Source organism: Ilyonectria robusta, assembly GCF_021365365.1.
Source record: "Ilyonectria robusta strain PMI_751 chromosome Unknown BGZ61scaffold_32, whole genome shotgun sequence".
Taxonomy (NCBI): domain Eukaryota; kingdom Fungi; phylum Ascomycota; class Sordariomycetes; order Hypocreales; family Nectriaceae; genus Ilyonectria; species Ilyonectria robusta.
Window position 1 is genome coordinate 429,372 of NW_025764466.1, and position 17,601 is coordinate 446,972.

General features: G+C 49.6%; 8 protein-coding genes across 8 annotated transcripts; 2 read left to right on the top strand and 6 right to left on the bottom strand.

Moving 5' to 3' along the window:
• Nucleotides 1-906: 906 nt before the first annotated feature.
• BGZ61DRAFT_499194 (uncharacterized protein) lies at nucleotides 907-1,970 on the top strand (the record flags this gene model as incomplete). The annotated part of the gene is made up of 3 exons (XM_046251375.1): nucleotides 907-942; nucleotides 1,002-1,183; nucleotides 1,247-1,970. 3 exons carry the CDS (start codon nucleotides 907-909, stop codon nucleotides 1,968-1,970), a joined length of 942 nt encoding a protein of 313 aa, XP_046096979.1.
• A 922-nt stretch (nucleotides 1,971-2,892) lies between these two features.
• Nucleotides 2,893-4,748, bottom strand: BGZ61DRAFT_522911 (cytochrome P450 family protein; the record flags this gene model as incomplete). Its single annotated transcript, XM_046252565.1, has 2 exons — nucleotides 2,893-4,372; nucleotides 4,429-4,748. The coding sequence occupies 2 exons, from the start codon at nucleotides 4,746-4,748 to the stop codon at nucleotides 2,935-2,937; spliced, it is 1,758 nt and encodes a 585-aa protein (XP_046096980.1). The 3' UTR covers nucleotides 2,893-2,934.
• Nucleotides 4,749-5,426: 678 nt separating this feature from the next.
• Nucleotides 5,427-6,986, bottom strand: BGZ61DRAFT_499196 (uncharacterized protein; the record flags this gene model as incomplete). Its single annotated transcript, XM_046251376.1, has 3 exons — nucleotides 5,427-6,263; nucleotides 6,338-6,495; nucleotides 6,581-6,986. 3 exons carry the CDS (start codon nucleotides 6,984-6,986, stop codon nucleotides 5,427-5,429), a joined length of 1,401 nt encoding a protein of 466 aa, XP_046096981.1.
• A 665-nt stretch (nucleotides 6,987-7,651) lies between these two features.
• BGZ61DRAFT_484932 (glycosyl hydrolase) lies at nucleotides 7,652-8,430 on the bottom strand (the record flags this gene model as incomplete). The annotated part of the gene is made up of 3 exons (XM_046249658.1): nucleotides 7,652-7,972; nucleotides 8,029-8,117; nucleotides 8,166-8,430. 3 exons carry the CDS (start codon nucleotides 8,428-8,430, stop codon nucleotides 7,652-7,654), a joined length of 675 nt encoding a protein of 224 aa, XP_046096982.1.
• Nucleotides 8,431-9,936: 1,506 nt separating this feature from the next.
• Nucleotides 9,937-10,756, top strand: BGZ61DRAFT_539179 (GDSL-like Lipase/Acylhydrolase; the record flags this gene model as incomplete). Its single annotated transcript, XM_046254758.1, has 2 exons — nucleotides 9,937-10,338; nucleotides 10,403-10,756. The coding sequence occupies 2 exons, from the start codon at nucleotides 9,937-9,939 to the stop codon at nucleotides 10,754-10,756; spliced, it is 756 nt and encodes a 251-aa protein (XP_046096983.1).
• A 630-nt stretch (nucleotides 10,757-11,386) lies between these two features.
• On the bottom strand, nucleotides 11,387-12,049 carry BGZ61DRAFT_287773 (uncharacterized protein; the record flags this gene model as incomplete). Its single annotated transcript, XM_046238533.1, has 3 exons — nucleotides 11,387-11,580; nucleotides 11,631-11,707; nucleotides 11,832-12,049. Coding segments are annotated over 3 exons (489 nt in total), but the record flags the coding sequence as incomplete, so codon positions are not given.
• A 683-nt stretch (nucleotides 12,050-12,732) lies between these two features.
• Nucleotides 12,733-13,841, bottom strand: BGZ61DRAFT_593349 (uncharacterized protein; the record flags this gene model as incomplete). The annotated part of the gene is made up of 2 exons (XM_046256788.1): nucleotides 12,733-13,686; nucleotides 13,740-13,841. The coding sequence occupies 2 exons, from the start codon at nucleotides 13,839-13,841 to the stop codon at nucleotides 12,733-12,735; spliced, it is 1,056 nt and encodes a 351-aa protein (XP_046096985.1).
• Nucleotides 13,842-14,888: 1,047 nt separating this feature from the next.
• On the bottom strand, nucleotides 14,889-15,239 carry BGZ61DRAFT_539181 (uncharacterized protein; the record flags this gene model as incomplete). The annotated part of the gene is made up of 2 exons (XM_046254759.1): nucleotides 14,889-15,175; nucleotides 15,206-15,239. The coding sequence occupies 2 exons, from the start codon at nucleotides 15,237-15,239 to the stop codon at nucleotides 14,889-14,891; spliced, it is 321 nt and encodes a 106-aa protein (XP_046096986.1).
• Between the last annotated feature and the right edge of the window lie 2,362 nt (nucleotides 15,240-17,601).

Sequence of the window (17,601 nt, forward strand, 5' to 3'; positions counted from 1 at the left end):
CATTTTGGCCCCCTCTTTTCTGTATTTACCCCTCGATGGAACGAGGAATGCTCAGTCGTCTCGCGAGAAAGCAACGCAGAGATGGCGCATTGGGGTTTCACCATTCGCCATTCGGAACTCGCGCTTTACCCTTGAGACGCACCTCGGGTGAACCGGTTCTCTACAGGGTAGGGTGTGACAGGCCGATGTGGAAAACCGAGGAACCCTTTCGGCTGCTGTGTCCATATTCGGTCTTGGAGATATGTCAGGTTTGCTCTTCCCTTGGCCTCTTCATTCCAAGCCAATCAAGGTTCGAGATCGCAAGTAGAGAAGTTTTAGGGTTAGCGTCAAAGAGCTTGGCCGAGTTCCACCAAAGTCGTCATTTTCTGTTGTCAGAGTGCAGTATAGACCCAGATATGCAAGCAGGTACTAATAATAGTGGTGCACTATACTTTTGGCCTGACGGTATAAATCTGACAACTGTGCGGAGCTGCCGCCGCGGGAGATAATAGGCTCTCAGGCACTGAACCCCAATTTGACATGTCGTCTCAAGGTCGAGAGAAGTGCCGTTGCATCCGCTGCAAAGGTAGCTTGGGCAGTCATGTGGCCCACTATCAGGCTTTCGATCATAATGCGCCACCTGTGGAAATAACGGACTTCGCACTTTCGGATGCCCGAGAAATGCCGCAGGTGACTACCAATATGGGCATTCTGGTGATGGAAATGCTCGAAAATATCATAAAAAGCGCAACATAATGCAACTTTAGAGGTCACGAAGGAAGACTACAGCTCAAGTCAGGATTGATCTATATATATCTCGGCGTAGACTTATCATATCGTCTCTTTTTTCTACTGCTTGGCCAGTTTTAGATCGTTCTCTTGAACTACTTTCACCTTGAACTTGAAGGTGAAGAGATTTGTTTGGAAATGGCTACCTCAATCAAAAATGTCGCCCTCCTTGGAGTAAGTCCCGTCAAGCTGCACATTGTCAACTGGTATCTGACGATTGGTATGGCATACAGGCCACTGGTTCCCTCGGCGCCTACATCTTCAGAGCTCTCGTTGATGCAAACTTCACCGTCTTGGTAATTCAGCGCAAAGAGTCCACCAAGCCAGCTCCCCGTGGTTCTCAGTCTATCAAAGTCGATCTCACTAGTAAGGATGAGCTTGTTGACGCCCTGAAAGGCCAGGACGCTGTCGTCAGGTAGGTCAAACCGGATACGGGCTCTTCGATTTGAGTTGGTCATTCACACAATCCAATCCACAGTACTTCTCCTAACCCTAGTCTCCTGTCCGAGAAGCCCCTCATCGATGCCGCCATCTCTTCAAACATCAAGCGCCTCATCCTCTCGGAGTACTCGACCAACATCGACAACCCCAAATGTGCTATCCTCCCCATTCTAGCGAACAAGGTCGCCGTCCGCGCATACGTCAACTCGCTTATTCCCTCAGCATCCAGTACCACCACTCGGTCCTCGGTCAACAACGGCCCCCTCTTCGACACGTTGTTCCCATTCGGTATCCTGGGCCCCAACTTGAAGACCAAGACTGCCACGTTCCACGACGGGGGAGAGCGAATCGTCTGCACCAGCCGGCATAAAGACATTGCCGCGGCCGTGGCGAAATCTCTTTCCCCGGAGCACTATGCCGAAACGGCTAACCATCCTATCTACATCTATAGCGCTGCGATCTCAGAGAAAATTCTCACTGATGTGGCGGCCAAGGTGACAGGCATTGACTTTGGGAGCGTGGAGGGCGGGCAGATCAAGGATGTTGATATCGAGGAGCTCCGAGCGCAGGCGGATGAGTTAACGAGCAAGGGTGACAAGTCGGCCTGGTTTGATTATTATTATTCTGTCATGTATGGGAAAGGTTATGGAGGGGATTTTAGACTGAAGGCATGGAATGAGAAGCTGGGCATTAAGCCAATGAGTCAGAGCGAACTGGCGGAGTTTGTGGAGGAGATTGCTAAGGAAATGAGGGTTCTGTGAGGGGCAACGAGAAATACGAACAGCTAGTTTTGTGGTATAATTGAAAGAAACCTCAAGGGTACAAGGCCTTACATAGGTAATATCGTCTAGCAACCGACCTTGCACCGACTAGGATGCACCCCGTGTTGATACCGTTAAAGGCCTTTCTTTTACCACAAGAGCTTGGATTAATCTCTCGGCAGCGATCGAGTTTAGTAAAATGAGACGCCTGTCTCTATTGGACCGACTAGTGCGTCTCTGAATCTTTACCTACAGAATCATGAACTTTCCCTGCTGGAGCCATCGCGAATACGACGGGCTGTCCGGGGTGTTTAGTGTTGTGACCTGATTTCCTCGCACGAGTGACCTGAAATGGTTTAGTGTGCCATATCTAGCGTTTTACTGTGTTAGACCTGACTTTCTCGCATGGAAGGCCCGAAATGGTTTAGCGATGGTTATCTCGTCGACGGAGCCATTTCGCCAGGAACGTCGGCACCAGCATTCTCAGGCCAGGGCAGATACGAAAGGGAAAGAAGTAAGTACATGCCAGGCGGATTTCCGTTCTCGATGCACTTACTCGTTCAACCACTAGACCACGCGGCATTTTCATCAAGTACTGCATTCGTTCCCGCAAACGGGAAAAAGGTGACAAACATAATCTAAATTTCAACACCCGGAACTTCTTTGGATCACACGTACTGGGACATTACCCCGAGTTACAGCTATGTTGACGTGGCTCTAGCGTCAAGACTGGCAACCCTTAATTAGGACCAGTTGGGCGTTGGCTTGTCGGCTCACGTCGTCCAGCGTGAGCAGTAATTCGTTAACCCGTGCCCTACGACGTCATCCGTCAAAGTTGTGGTATGGGCCGTGACTTCGGCCGTGATATCCCACTTGGAACTGTTCGTTGATCAGTCACTTTCAAGATGTCAAAAATGTGTGGATTGATGATTATTCCTAGCTAGCTATACGAGGGAACCCTCCTTCAACAGTCACTACCCCCTCCAGCCGCCATCTTGGTTTCCAAAGAGTGGAACCTCAAGACAAGGCGTTCGCTCAATGGCTTCGCCGTGTAAGCATCCTCCTGTTCAATCCCCTCGTCATCAACAACCGTCGTCTTGAAATTGGCATAGATGGCCGCGAGCATGTACTTCATCTCGTTCACGGCAAAGTTAGATCCAATGCACATCCGCCCACCGCTGCTAAAGGCCCAGAAATTCCTATGCATCTCTCGACGCCGTTCTTCCCATTCCTTCAACTCTGCCCCTTCAATATTATTAGCCTTCGGCTGTAGCCATCGGCTTGGGATCCATTCTTCAGGCTGAAGGTACACTCTAGCATCGCGATGAAGGGAATGAGCAGATGAAGCAATCCTTACACCGCCCGGGATGCGATGTCCTCCGATGTGACATCCGTCTTTCGGTGTCTGGCGTGGCTGAGGACCAGGAATTGGTGCATGTAATCGCAAAGTTTCCATGATGACTGCGTTCAGAAGGGGTAGCGCATCCAGCGTCTTTGGGTCAGGCAGTGTCGGGCGGGCGTTGGTGTTTTCTGGAATCGAGCCATGATCGAGTTTCATGGAAGCAGCAACAGACATAATCTCAGCACGTAGTTCTTCCTGCAATTCCGGGATCTTCGACAGATGCCAAGTCGCGTACGTAAGGGCAACACCGGTGGTTTCTTGTCCTGCCAAGGAATGGTCCATGAGCTCTGACGCTACAGCTGGATCGCGTTCGAGAATGCTGGTGCTATAGAGAAGGCTTTTCTCTCCATTGGTACGCCATTCACGGTCAATGCCGGCATGCAAGGCATTATAGACCACTGGTTCGTCTGCGGCGTCTGTCTCGTTGTCCGTGGCTTGCAGGTTCTGTTTTGCCTCCTCACTCGTGGCCTGTTTCGCTTTTTCGCAGAGATCTCTGTTCCATTGGCCCAGGTCCTCATTTGACTCGTCAACCCACTTTGGATATAATCTGAACCATGGCATCCAGCGGCTGCAGAAAGCTGTCAAAGCAGGCACCTCTTGTGGCCAAAAAGGATAGTTTGCTCGTGCAAGGTACATCTTTTGCCAGCTTTGACGATGTGACTCGTCCTCAATAAAGTTGGTCCCGTTCGACAAACCGAAGATATAAGCCGTGATCAAATCCATGGCCGCGGCTAGAAAGAGTCCGAAAACTTCAACATCGTGGTGATTTCGCGCTGAGCGTTGATGGCTTTTGACGCCGACATCCATGTCTCCCACTTCATTTGACTTGGCTTCGGCACGTCCATATAGAGAAGGTATCAGGCGCCGGAACAGCACGTGAGATAGCTGAGAATGACTGGCCGGTGACGATTGAATGAACGTTTTGGAATAGATGTTGGATATCATGCGTTTACGGGCTGAGTGCGACTTGGACGAGCTAGTCGAGAACATGTTTGGGACTCTGTAATTGCATTAACGGATATACTGTGTCAACATACCCATCACCGTGGCACTTACCCATAGTTGTCGAAAATCGTGTACCAAAAACCCTTCTCGAAGCCACCCTGATAAATAGCTCTGATTGCTTCGACTCCGTCGGCGCTAACTTCATTTGGGCCTATCCTTACAACAGGACCATATTCCAGATGGGCTTTAAACAGAGAGTTGTTTTCTTGTTTATTCTTCCTTGCTAAGAGTATCCAGAGCGAGCAGAAGTGGCATGTCCAGTGGGCTGCTGGGAGTTTCCGCAGCGGGGAGACGAAGACGGGGTAGAGGGCATACTGGTAAATCAAATAAACAACCACCGCGCAGGCAGCCGTTGGAAGTATGAGACCCATTGTTGAGAGCTCACATCTAAGTGCTGAATTCACACGAGAGGACGAGATATTTAAGTGAAATCGAGTTGAACTGGGCTGCGGATATCTGCGAGGGTTGGCTTAATCATTCGCCACTCCTCATTCACGTTGAACTTGAACTAGCCTAACATGGCAATTTGTTCCGACATGGCGCGGGGCCATTTGCATAGGGCGTAATTGACGTGTGAAGAGACCGAAAGCTACGACAATTGGGTTGGATTCGTGCTAATGGATTATCATGTGAATCATCTCTGTAACTAGCACATCAAAACCCCACGACCGAGGCTGAATCCATTGCCAGATGAACAGCTTGGCTGGCATTTCAGAAACATCTAAATTCAGCCGCCATGTATAACGCCGGGTATTTTAGACTGCTGACTACGCTTATCGCTATCGATTGATTTAAGCTTCACTACCCTGAACAGTATCAAGAGGTTAGGGTGCCCTAGTACACGCATACCCAGAGGGGGGACTAGAAGCTTGATAGTGAGAAAAATCATGGATATCATAAGTAGCTTTGATTGTGATTCTTAATATCGACTCAGCATCGCACCTCAATTTCATCAAGTCCAACGCCACACCGACTGACCCCCACCCTACCTACGTAGATAACGAATGAATAAAGAAATATTGAATCAAAAACGTTTGGCTGCCATAAGATCAGCCCACCAGCTTAGATTCATCAATGTAGAAGCTGCTGATCACTCCTTGTTTAACCTCATCCAGGTTCTGATTCTCCGCCTCACGCTCCAGCAGCTCCTTTCTCGACCTCCTCAATGCGTCGGCAATCTCCCTCCACCGCAGAGAGATTTTGCCTGCGGTAGTCTCCATTTCCTCTTCCACTGCCACATCCATGAGTTTGCCCCCTCGTTTTCTAATAATACCATCCACAATAACGGTTTCCACGTTGGCGATGCTGCTGTGTAAAACGATTGCCGCTACCGGATCCTGCTCAGCTGCACACAGCATTTCAGGACTGTTGGCGTCGAAGATGACTAAGTCAGCCAATTTGCCTTCAGCGATGCTGCCAATCTTGTCTTCCATCCCAATCGCTCTGGCGCCCTGAATTGTGCCCAGATTAAAAGCCTCCTCCATAGCCTTAGAAATATGTTTGGGAGCTTTACCTTGATCAAGAATCTTCTGATTGCGCTTAGCTCTCGATGCTTGCAACGCTAGCCTCATTTCGTAAATGATGCTTGAGGCATGATTGCTGTGGCAGTCAACGCCTAGACTCGACTGCTTCTGCGCGTGAGGTAGGTCATCGTCAAGGCATACGGGGAACCCGACAGCCATCTGCATCTCTGTCGAAGGAGTACTGCTGATGTGCGCTCCAGCGTCTGCTATGGCTTGGATGCTTTCAGCTGAAATGCCGTTCGCATGGCTAAACAACATGCTGGAATCAAGCAGGCCGAGACTTTTGACTTGTTCAACAAGATCAGCCATGCCAGTCTGCGCATTGCGGACCGTATGAGTAGTGGCCAGCTTAACGCCTGCTTCCTAGCGCGTTGAAAGACGTCTTGGATGATGGATGGTGGCAGAAACCACAGGTCAAACGCCAGTCCCATCGTCACGCGGCCATCACCAAAAGGTGCTCTCTTGGCCAGATCCTCCAGGCTTTTCATGACCCAAGGGGCGAGGACGTCTTGATCCAGCGTGAATGGCGACCAGGAGGCGACTCGAGGAGTCGGACAGTATCCATAAATACAGCGCAGCCCAGAGGACGCGGTTGCTGAAATGGCCGTTGCTGCTGAGCGAGTACGAAATCTTAGTCTTGCTGTAATGTATTGCTGCTCCGAATTTCTTGCATGACTTACCAGCGCCAGGAAAACAGTTGATGTGTGAATGATCAACGACAGCCGTGGTCCCGGCGTTGATAGATTCGAGGCAACCTCCAAGCTGACCCCAGTATATATCTTCTTTGGTGTAATTGGACGACTGCAGGTTTCCTGAGGCCATATACTCGAGCAAAACTTCGTTGCCGTGCCTCCCCTTGAGTTGGGTTTGCCAGAGATGGTGGTGCGTGTCAACGAATCCTGGGGAAATGATCTTCATGTGACAATCGATGATATCGGCGTCGGCACAGTCGCGAATGATTGAGGATATTTTCGAAATCTCGTTATTTTCAATGAGAATGTCTCTTCTCACAGCCCGGACATGGTCGCGGGCGTCATGCATGAGTACTGTGCCTCCTCTCAATAAGAGTCGCGAAGATGGCTGCATTGGCGGGATATGCTCTAGCCTGGAAGATGAATGAGCTTGCATGATGATAGGAACTCGAGACGATTGAAGACTGCTGTTGATTCCCAGGGGTACTCGCTGGTGTACTCCCAACTATGGATGTGTGAAACGAAGAAGCTATTGATCGCCTCAGACGACGGAACATATATTGGTGTTAAGCAGTTCTGCCAAGCCAGACTGACGGCGATCGCCAAACTTAGATCGTATTCAGGTTAAAAAGTTACGTACGTAGTAGCACTAATAAGGTTAGTGGGACAACACGACGGTCTCTGGTAATTCCGAGAGTAAGCTACAAGTAACCTATGTACTATGAACGTAGAATTCTCTGGTTAGAGGCTACCAAGATCAAGGCAAGGTACTTGAACCTTAGTCTCTAATCGGCGCCCTAACATTCCATGCTTCGGTACTGGCACTCCATGTGCAACACGCTAATGTACTGGGTTTGGCCTGGCTGCGTGGCTGCAGGAGTGGGTCCTCGGGGAAAGACAAAACACCGAACGGAAAGTCCCTTCTTTGCTGAGTAAATCGGAATTAACCGCTCGCCTGTATAAGGTAGGCTGTATTAACTGGTGGATGCGGTACGTATCTTGAACACACGTCGGCGTGGATCAAAATAGATTATGGAGCAGCATCTGTAAGATACTAGTTTAGAAATTTGATATGTAGTTCATAATTGCTGATTCTATCTCTAGTTGAATTTTAAAGCCCGAAAACCAACGTGTTGTGTCTAAGTCTTCATTGTACGAGGTTGGGTATACATCGCGGGCCTCACGACGATCGCCGTTGGAGTACAAGGCATAGGAAGTCTTGGTGTGTGGGTCCGTGAACAGCCCAAAGTCCTGCGACCAGTTTCCGAGCGGCTGAAAGGCATCGACGTAGGTGTATGGCCCCTCGATGGTATCGGACACGGCATGGCCCTGGAGAAGCCAGTTGTAGGCTCGGTTCGGCGCGTCTGCATGCCACCACATCTGCTTGGACGTCAGCGACAAAAGATCTTCGAGAACCTGCCAGGTTGAGGCCTCACGTTGTATTTGCCTGTGCTTTCGGCATACACGACCTTGGGGCGCTGGATGACCATGGATGGATCGATCCTTGGGTGGCCAATAATCGGTGCTATACATAGTTAGCAGCGCACTGGCATCACTCATCGTCATGACTCACCCAGAGCAAGGCCATGATCCTCCCAGGTGGCGAGATCCTCAGAGCTATGCACTCTGACACCTCCGCCTTCGGTTTGCCCTTTGACCTTGTACTCGCCAAACAGCCAGTACTTCTTTGTTGCCTCGTCGAAAGTCACGCCGCCAGCGTGGGCGTTGACCAAATTGCCATTGGTGTCACGCCAGGGGCCGCCGGGGACGATGAAGACGGCCGATACAAGGGCCGCAAAGGCTAGGGAAGAGAGGGAGAGGTTGGCAAGGCGAACCATTGTCGGATAACTTGAGTGCAAAGATGGTTGGATCTGCGTACACTTGGTGTCTGTTGCAGGTCTGCAACTGAATGGCCACACCGACCAACTTTGGGCTACTGGTCTAAATTTTACTTTTATCTAGTCGCCAAGACTGGCCCTTGGCCATGATGCTATTACCAAGTGGCGTAGCTATCATCAGTTCCCCCATGTTACCCCGTGGGCAACCGGTGAGGGAACTGGAGACCCCACGGGGATGATTTACCCCGATATACCGACATGATCACATCAAGAACTAGAGCAAGGAACGTACCCTGATTAGTGGTACGCTCGTCTAGATGCTGTATTAGCGGGGGATGGCGTCCCGCCAAGTGTCCCCCCACGCCCCCGGAGGCAGAGAAGGAGACATTGGGGGCTGCTTGGGGGTAGTTGCGTGGTTGCACTGAAATAAGCCACTAAATTGTCATGCAGCTTTATGTTGGGTCTGAATTAGCTGTCATTAAACCCGTTTCTCGTTGTTGTTTTTTTTGGTTGTTTTTTTTAAAAAAAAGACTACATGGGCTACATTTGAACCATCGATTGCACTTCAGACTCATTTTCTCTTCTCTTGTGCATTCCGGGAACGTAGCTTGAGACGCTGCGTCATAGAAAGTTGTTGCCGATAGGTAAATACCGCCTTGGAATGAAGCCGAGGAACGGATAATTGGGTCTCGCGGAACGAATCCCTCGGAATATTTTCCGACTGATGACGCTACAACTTCCCCCCACACAACTCATCACCAACGTAGCAGGTCTGCCAAGTTGGGACAGCTCCCTTCAGCTCTTTGACAGGGGGGTTGTGCAATCAGGCCGATCATGCCCAAGCTAGGTTCCGCTTTGAACGATGAATGCTATATTGCCGCATGTCTTGATTTGGCGATGCAGCCCTCGGGCGATCAAAGGTGCGGCATGCCGACCAAGTGGCGGAATAATCCCATCCTCTTGTCCGGCTATCTGACGGATTTCTTCCCGAGCACGCTTACACCTGCTGACTACGCCACTGACCAAGAGCAACCCTGGTCTTGCTTCTGCGCGGAAAGCCTCCAGTGTCGAGGATTCGAGAGCGCAATGATCGGCTGGCTGGCTTTCTTTGGCCCGGAACGGACGAAGTTGGTCGCTTCTCGGATGAATGATTGCCTCTGGCGAGATATGAGGGTTTTTTAGAGAATGTCGCGAAGAGGCTTCCGGCTACGATGTTGCTGTGGGCGATTAATTGCAAGAACGATTGGAGGAATATTCAAAGAAGCTTCCACAACTTAACCGAGGTGATACAGGAAACTTGGTTTCTCCCAGCTCTCAGACAACTATAGCTGTCGCGCGAAGCGAGACCACTATGAGGGTATGGGTAAAATATTCATGTAAAGAAAGAGCTTCAAAAGCTCGCCATGCCCCCGACCTAACTTACAACACATTCTCACAGTCTACAGTCTGTTCATTTCTCTACACTTGATCGTCGGAAACTCTCAAGTTCTTCCATTATTCATCATCATGAAGTTTGCCTCTGCATCTCTCTTTTTGGCCACGGCACTCAGCTTCTCTGAAGCCGCTCCCGCAACTCACCACAAGAAGCCTCCTTATTTCATCCTCACTGGCGACTCCACCGTTGCCATCAATGGAGGCTGGGGTAATGGCTTCTTGTCGGTTCTCAAGAGCGGTGCCGATGGGATCAACAGGGGCAAGAGTGGAGCCACTACGGTTTCCTTCCGAAAGCAAGGGCGGTGGAACTCTACCCTTGAAGATGTTGAAACGTATAAAGATGATTACCGCCCGATTGTTACTATCCAGTTCGGGCATAATGATCAAAAGGCTAGCGCCAACATCTCGTTGGACGAGTTCAGGACCAACCTTGAGGTCATGGCGAATGAAGTCAGGGAGGCTGGCGGAACCTCGGTGCGTTTTACTCTCTACTGCGTTTGTCTTGCACTAGTACGCCTTTAGCTGACTTTAAAGACAGATCCTCATCACGTCGCTGACACGTCGCGCTTTCAGCGGCGGTGAAGTCAAACAGAATCTCAAAAACGAGCGCAACCAGACCATTCTAGCCGCCGAGGCCGTCAGAGCCAAGTACCTGGACCTGAATCTCGCAAGTACCAACTACATCAACGCGATTGGCCAGGAGAATGCGTACTACTACAACTTGGGTGGGAGTGACAGGACTCATCTCAACCCCGCGGGGGAGACGGTCTTTGGACGCATGGTGGCAGATCTGTTGCTCCGCAAGCGTCGGGACCTGAAGAAGTATGTGACGCCGAACTTGGCGCTGAGCGAGAAGATCTGGGCTGGCGAGTTCGCTACTGGGGACGAGTGAGCCTGAAAATGTGAGGACACCATTTGAGGAGAGCTTTTCCTAGTTGCTATGGCGCCGAATCACAGGTTCGAGGCTGCATGCGAAGATAAGAGCTAGATGAATAGAGACGCTCGCTACCTCATCTATTGTGTCGGCGCTGTGTTTTTTTGTGCTACTGTAGCTGGTCGTTGAGAAGATGTTAGCCTCACAATGCCAACGGGTACTCTGATTGAGGGCGATTTGAAAATTTCTAGTCTCTAATCTCTAACTTATTTGCTCATCTAACTTTGGGTCTCTAACTGGTCTAGCTTTGGATAGTTCCCCGGAATTATAGGTTCCCGCGAATAATAGGACGTCGGGATGTGGGTAGCTCGTATTATTTTCTGGGGAGTGGGGCGTCGGTCGGCATGTGGGAGGCTCACACCATCTTCCGGGGCTTTGCTTTCGGTTGCTCACAGTCCACGGGGGAATTTCGACACGCCATAGCCATATTCATGGGTAAGATATGATTTACTGCTTGACGCTTGATGCGTTGGTGTGAGATTTATGATTTTCCAATCGCTCAAGATTGATTCTGACCTCTTCGGCCAAGGCCGATACGTCGATTTTCCCGGGGAGCTTCGCACCGCTCTAAGCAGCCACCTGCTCCGCAACCTTGGATACTTTCTCGACAGTTGCCACCGAGATTCCCAGCCCAATGGAGCCCTTGACGTGACTTTTGGCTTGTCTGGTTGCACCCATTACACAAATTGTCCCTGCAATTACAATTTCACTTAGTTTCAGGCTCTGAACTTGATCAGATCGACCGATCAGAAAGCCAAATACAGCTGCGTTGGTTACATGTGCTTTTAGGCCTATTCGCTTGTTGTAGAAAGTAGCCAGCATTGAAAGCAACAATCCATGTACAAGTTTCCGGAAAGTAGTCCGCCATCATTTGTGTGACTTCTGAGTTTCCAACGGCTCAGCAAAGTGCTCGGGATGTTTCATGGCCCTTAGAAAGCTAGTGGGCCTGATTCAACAGAGGCCTGCAAAGTATGAGTTATGTTGGGTTGGTTTGATTCAAGCGATGACGGAAGACCTAACCTACCTATCTAACCCACTGCTAATAGTAATCCCGTATTCTCCGAGCTTATCGACGAGGCCAAGTGAGGCTGGAATGCAATTAGGTAGTCCAAAAAATAGCCAGGTTATGTTGATGGCGTGCTTGAATGAAAGAAACATCGCTTGTATTTCTTCCTTGTTCTTATCTTTTGAAAGATAGTGAAATAGCTTGGGCACAGCGTCTCCTCGGCGCTGGGCGCAAAGCATCGCCGCCTAACAGATGCATAGGTGCATCTATTGTGTAAAGTGCATTAGATGACTCGCTTACAACTAACGCCGGAGCTAGACGAAGTCTTGAATTATCATATCTATCGTCCATGGATCGCACCAATACTGCATCAGGCTTGAATAATAAGACTTACGATGGCCGGTAGAGTTTCCTAATGCGTGCTGTAAAAAATCTGTCTATTAAGTGTAGTTTTGAAAAAGGAGCCTATAGTCCAGAAAGCGTTACAGGAAGCTCTCCGAGTCAACACTGAGTCCCACGTTGTCTTAATGGCGTGGAATATACCGACTTGACTGTGTTTTTCTTCGCAGTTGAATAGGTTATTTCTTCATTCCTGGAGCCTCAATATTGTTACAATAGTCTATATCGTATGTCCTATGCACCCGAGTTACGTATCGACCCTGACCTCAGTCCAGCAACCCGGAGATTCCCGGCATGGAACACTTTGTGAAACAAGCCTAGGGCTAGCCATTCACTATTCAAAGCGAGCGGATCTATGTAGTTTCAAAAATTGTTTCAATTAATAATACACAGTGAAGAAAGTAAACCTCCCCAATACTTATCTATAAAGCTACTCTTATAAGGAGCTTTGCAACACCTGCCGCAGATCAATAGCACTAGTTTCCCAACGATAAATGCCATCTCTAGTCACGCCAACGGGCTGCTGCATTTAGCTAGTGGTAGGCTCGACCTCCACCAAGCCAAATCCTTGCACTTTCTTCGAACCCTTGTAGATGCCATTCACGGTGATAAATCCCTCATACGTCGTCTGCGCTCCGTTAGGGGCTACCAATTCTGCATCCCCCCTGATGTTGGCAATGTTCAGCTTCGTTCCATCCTCCAATGTAAGAATATAAGACACAGGGTAAGAAAAGCCGGAGACACTGGACGTCCATGTTTTCTTGGACTTCTGGAGCGAAGCAACAGGTACGACAGCCTGCACTCCGTGAGGCTGCCTTACAGTAGCAAAGGCCGACGCGGCATAGGAATCAGACTTGTCCCAGTTCCAAACGGACATCTTGACACCGTTGTCGAGGTGCAATTCGAACCAAGTCCATGAGTTAGGCGCGGTGCCCCATTGGCGGTCGTACCATGTCAAGCTCTTGTCCGAAACGATACTGAGCTTTTTGCCGCCAATAGTAAGGGATCCGGTTGTCTTTCCCGCTGGCATGCTCCATTCATGACCCAAAGTGCTCCCGCACTGAAACACCCCCAATCCGCCATTTAACAGAACAGGGGACGAAGTTTCGAAAGTGATATCGAATTGAACATTCTTAACCGTGCTGAATGTTCTCATCCGGGAGATGGGGTCCTTTGAACTGGTTGAACCCATCCCCCAGTCCCCGAAGCTGGCGTTGAAGACCTCGGTAGCCGAATAGACGTCAGATGAGTCGCTTAATTTACTGAACGTGTAGTAATAAGACGGGTCGGTGATATCAGTTACGGAGGCACGGTAGATGGAACCCGGACCAACTGCGCCAGCCAAGACGTGCGAGACGACCATGTAATCGTGCCCGTTAGATGCGCGGACAAACGAGGATGACCAGAAAGAGCCACCCGCAGCAGGGGTATCTGACACGTTCATTTGAGTGGCAGCCAAGTCGTAGGTCGTGGGCAGGCTGTCCTATGCAGTATCATGTAAGTATAGGATCTTTAGCATGCTTCAAGAGCTCTTACCGAAAGACTAGTCAAGTTAGTACTATCAGCCTTGAAGATGAATGCCGCCGCACCCGTAAGGGCGAAGGGTAGAATAAGAGCAAGACTCTTAGTTGGAAGCATTTTGACAAGAGATGTGTAAACCCAAGTCAAAGTCGGGTTGTGAATGAGTGTAGTTTCTTGTCTTGGCAGATTGGGGACGAGGAACGCTTTGAGAAGATGGCATCTTCTATACTTATAGGTTTCCCTCGTCGTAGGATATAATTGTGGGCAGTGTTCGCATGTCAAAACCTCCGAGTTAGTTCCACGATGGGACTTACACAGTCGTCCACTGTGTGCGCTGAGTAAGCGGGAGTATAACCCTTGAAGACAGGCCATCTTTCAAGGCTGTTTCCTCAATTAAGATTACTTGATTTTAAGGTTTATGCGAGTAGACGCAGGGCCCGGCCTGCTGTTAAATAAATTAAGGATCTTACTAAGCGCACGAATACGTCCAATACGCGTTCTCTGTCATGGGCAGTATTGTTATTTGCATTATTTCTCCCGTAAGATAGGTCGGAATAGCGCCTTACATATCGGGAAGGCGGAATTTAACGGCTATCACGGCACTGAAGCCTTCCATCCATCATCATAGGCGTCTGTTGCCACCGGCCACGTCACCAGTCCCATCACTAGCCCAGCTTTTCCGTCGTTTGGGTCAATAAGCGAGCCGAAGCTAGAGGCTCCGAGGCATCCGGATCGTCTCGGATATCCGAGGTCATCTGAGGTTGTTCTTATTTTCTCTGACTTAAGACTGACTCAAGACTCGCAATAAATATGCAGGATATTTACTCCAGTATCTTGGTCACGCATTCAGCAGCTCAGTGCCATAACGCCGCCAGATTACCTCTGTCTTGTTGGTTGGAGATATACTCCGTGGAAGAAAGGAGACGGGTTGTGGGGAGGTTGGGACCCTCATAAGGCGATATGCTCAAAAAGAAATTCGCTTGCAAGGTAATGTTGCTATGATTCTTTTATTGCAGTGAAACATCTTAGATCAAGTAATTCTAGGATAGCTTGGTTCTAGTGAGAGTTCGTGGGCTTTATTTGTGCAGGCCTAAGCAGAGTGCAGCATCCTTGGTATTGAACTTGACTTGTAGCTTAGTTGTCAACTTTAGATACAAGCTAAGCTCAGAGATCATCTGTTTTCCCAATCAACGGGCTTGCGGACGACATAGCCTGTGAAAACGATCGAGGGGCGTCGTCTTCAAAAAACAGTTTGCCGCTTGCTATGCTCCTTTCGATGACATCGATGGCGTATGGGAAGATTTCCTTTTCGTATTCAGTCACGGTCTTTGGAGTAACACCAAACTCCTTCAGCTTGCCCACAAGAATGACGGTGTCTCGCATGGCATAATTGACGCCGTCGCCGACAAAGGGCGTGGTAGCGTGTGCCGCGTCGCTATGCCATTTTCTCCCTTTCATCAGTCAGACATAGAGTGTCTCACCCTTAGCATTTCCGCCCCCAGCGGCCGTGACCATGGAAGCCTTACGGCTCTCGTATTTGTGCACGACGGAGCATTCGCGACGGACAGCAGCTCGTATCCTCAATGTGACTTGGCTCCCATCACCAACATGAACGTTGAGGCTGGGACGCCCATGATTTCAGTTGGTATCAAGTAAGGCTTTCTCTTCTCGTCAACAATTGCTCCCAATACACGCTCGTTGCCAAAACACTTCTCATCTGGTGTATTTTAGCTACCGTGTGGGTGCCCCAGGCTTCCTCTACTCTCCCGCAATGAAAGACGCGGGATACAAGACCAACAACCGCCTCGATGATCATCGGGTTGCATTGCGCTGGATTAAACATCACTAATCTAACTTCTGTCTGCTCCCTCAAGGTGAGCAAGTTGCCGGCATAAGGTCAAAAAAACACAGTTTTATCCACAATTCAAGCATTTGTTACCCAATGCTGCCACAATGAACAGATATCCAGCTTTTCGAGAATGATGTACCGATCAGACTCAGCTGACTCTCCCCCAAGTGTGTCAAGGTTGCTCGCTCGACACTCTTTGGATACATTACGACGGGCGACGAGTTCGAACAATACTGCAATACGCTCTTCACGATGCTTGCCGATGGACAACTCAAAGTCAAGATTCACAAAACATACCGCCTAGAGGATGCGAGTCAGGCGCACAAGGTAAGACAAAATCCACTCGATAGGCGATGACCTCACCAACAAGGTCCATCGAGTGCCCCGTATTTATCTACATGCTTACTTGTGGCCATTCAAGGACCTTGAGAGCCGAAAAACAACGGGAAAGGCACTGATTCAAATCTAGACCAATGAAAGGGGAGGAATCAGGATCTTTGGAGAAGAAATGGTGCGCAATGAGATGAAACGGGCGGGGATTAAAGGCCAGGATGCCCATGTGCCTTGATTGGAGGTTTCCTTTTACATATTCTGTTGTGCCAGCGACATGTTGTTCTCGAATACTTGGTCGGATTTGAGAGTTGCTCACGCACTAGAGTAGATGGCAGCTTCGCACATTTAGTCACCCAGTCACCATCGTCCATTCAATATTCCCGCATTTTTCTCACCGATTGACAGTGACGTGCCCACTTGGTAGCCCGAACGTCCCGGCTGGTAGGTGTCGAACTGTGGAGTGATGCTAGAGTTCCGCACAATCTCCGCCGAGCTGAGGGACTGAGGCGGCATTACCGCAAGCCGGCGAGACCCGGGGAAGTGGAAAAAGGCGGGCAATCACGGCAACTGTCTTGCGGAGCAGAGCCGTCGTCCCAAAGCGGCTGGCCTTTTGTCCAGCCACGAAGTACAGGCTCCTTGCCTTCAATGGACGAGAACTGCTTGCAATTTCTGCGATATGGACTGGTGGCAAAGAGTGGTGGATGGCTCCCGCACAAACGAACAAGCCGGACCTGATGAACGTCTTAATGGCAAAGTCAGGACATCAAATAGCCATGGTGATTCAGCTATCAGGTGGAACATATCAATGCGGAAGTCAAAGCGGCTTGTTCCCTCTCAATAGCTCTATACATATCTTCTCCAGCGTACCTCGCTGTGCAATTTCTTATCTTGCTCTTAAATCGAAGCTTGCACATCTTAATGCTCTGATTGTCACTCTCCATCCCTACAACAAAACGTAGTGTAATAATGGGTACCACCTCTTACGTCCCTCTTCCAACCCAGATCCTGTATCATACATCGCCTCAAGTCTTACTCGTATATCCTGCTGTTGTTCCACGTCCGCTTACAACGCTATTAGATTGAATGCGGATGAGCTGCGAGCGAGATTTTGCCTCGCCATGTCATATAGGTATAGAAACGAGGTTTCTCTTTATGGAGACTTGGTTCGTATAGTCAACGAGGTCAATGACTCAGTTCTGTCAGCGTAGGGCAAAAAGACGAATAATCTGTCATCTAGCCACAAGCTCAAACGACACTGTGCCATCCGGCTCGGCTCCGAGCACGAGCTTCGTCTGATTAAACGGCTGTTTGCTCTCTTCGGCATGCATTCCGTAGGCTACTACGACTTACGTGTTGTCGACTTCCCGCTGCATGCTACAGCGTTCCGGCCCCTTTCCCTCGAGTCTTTGAGGAATAGCCCATTCCGCGTCTGTATCTGGATTCTGTATATGGACTTTATTGCCCCGGACATCCGAGGCGCGTCGAGGAGATTCTTGGTAAACGAGAATTATTCTCCTCGCCGCTGCTCGAGATGATGGATCGGGCAGAGGCGGAAACAACGATGAAGAGTCAAGACGCCTACGACCTATTTTCACGATGGACGATTACTTGACGCTCACAAGAGAGCACCCGATGATTGCAGATATTGGCTGCTTTCCCAGCGCACACATCAATCATCTAACACCTCGCACTCTC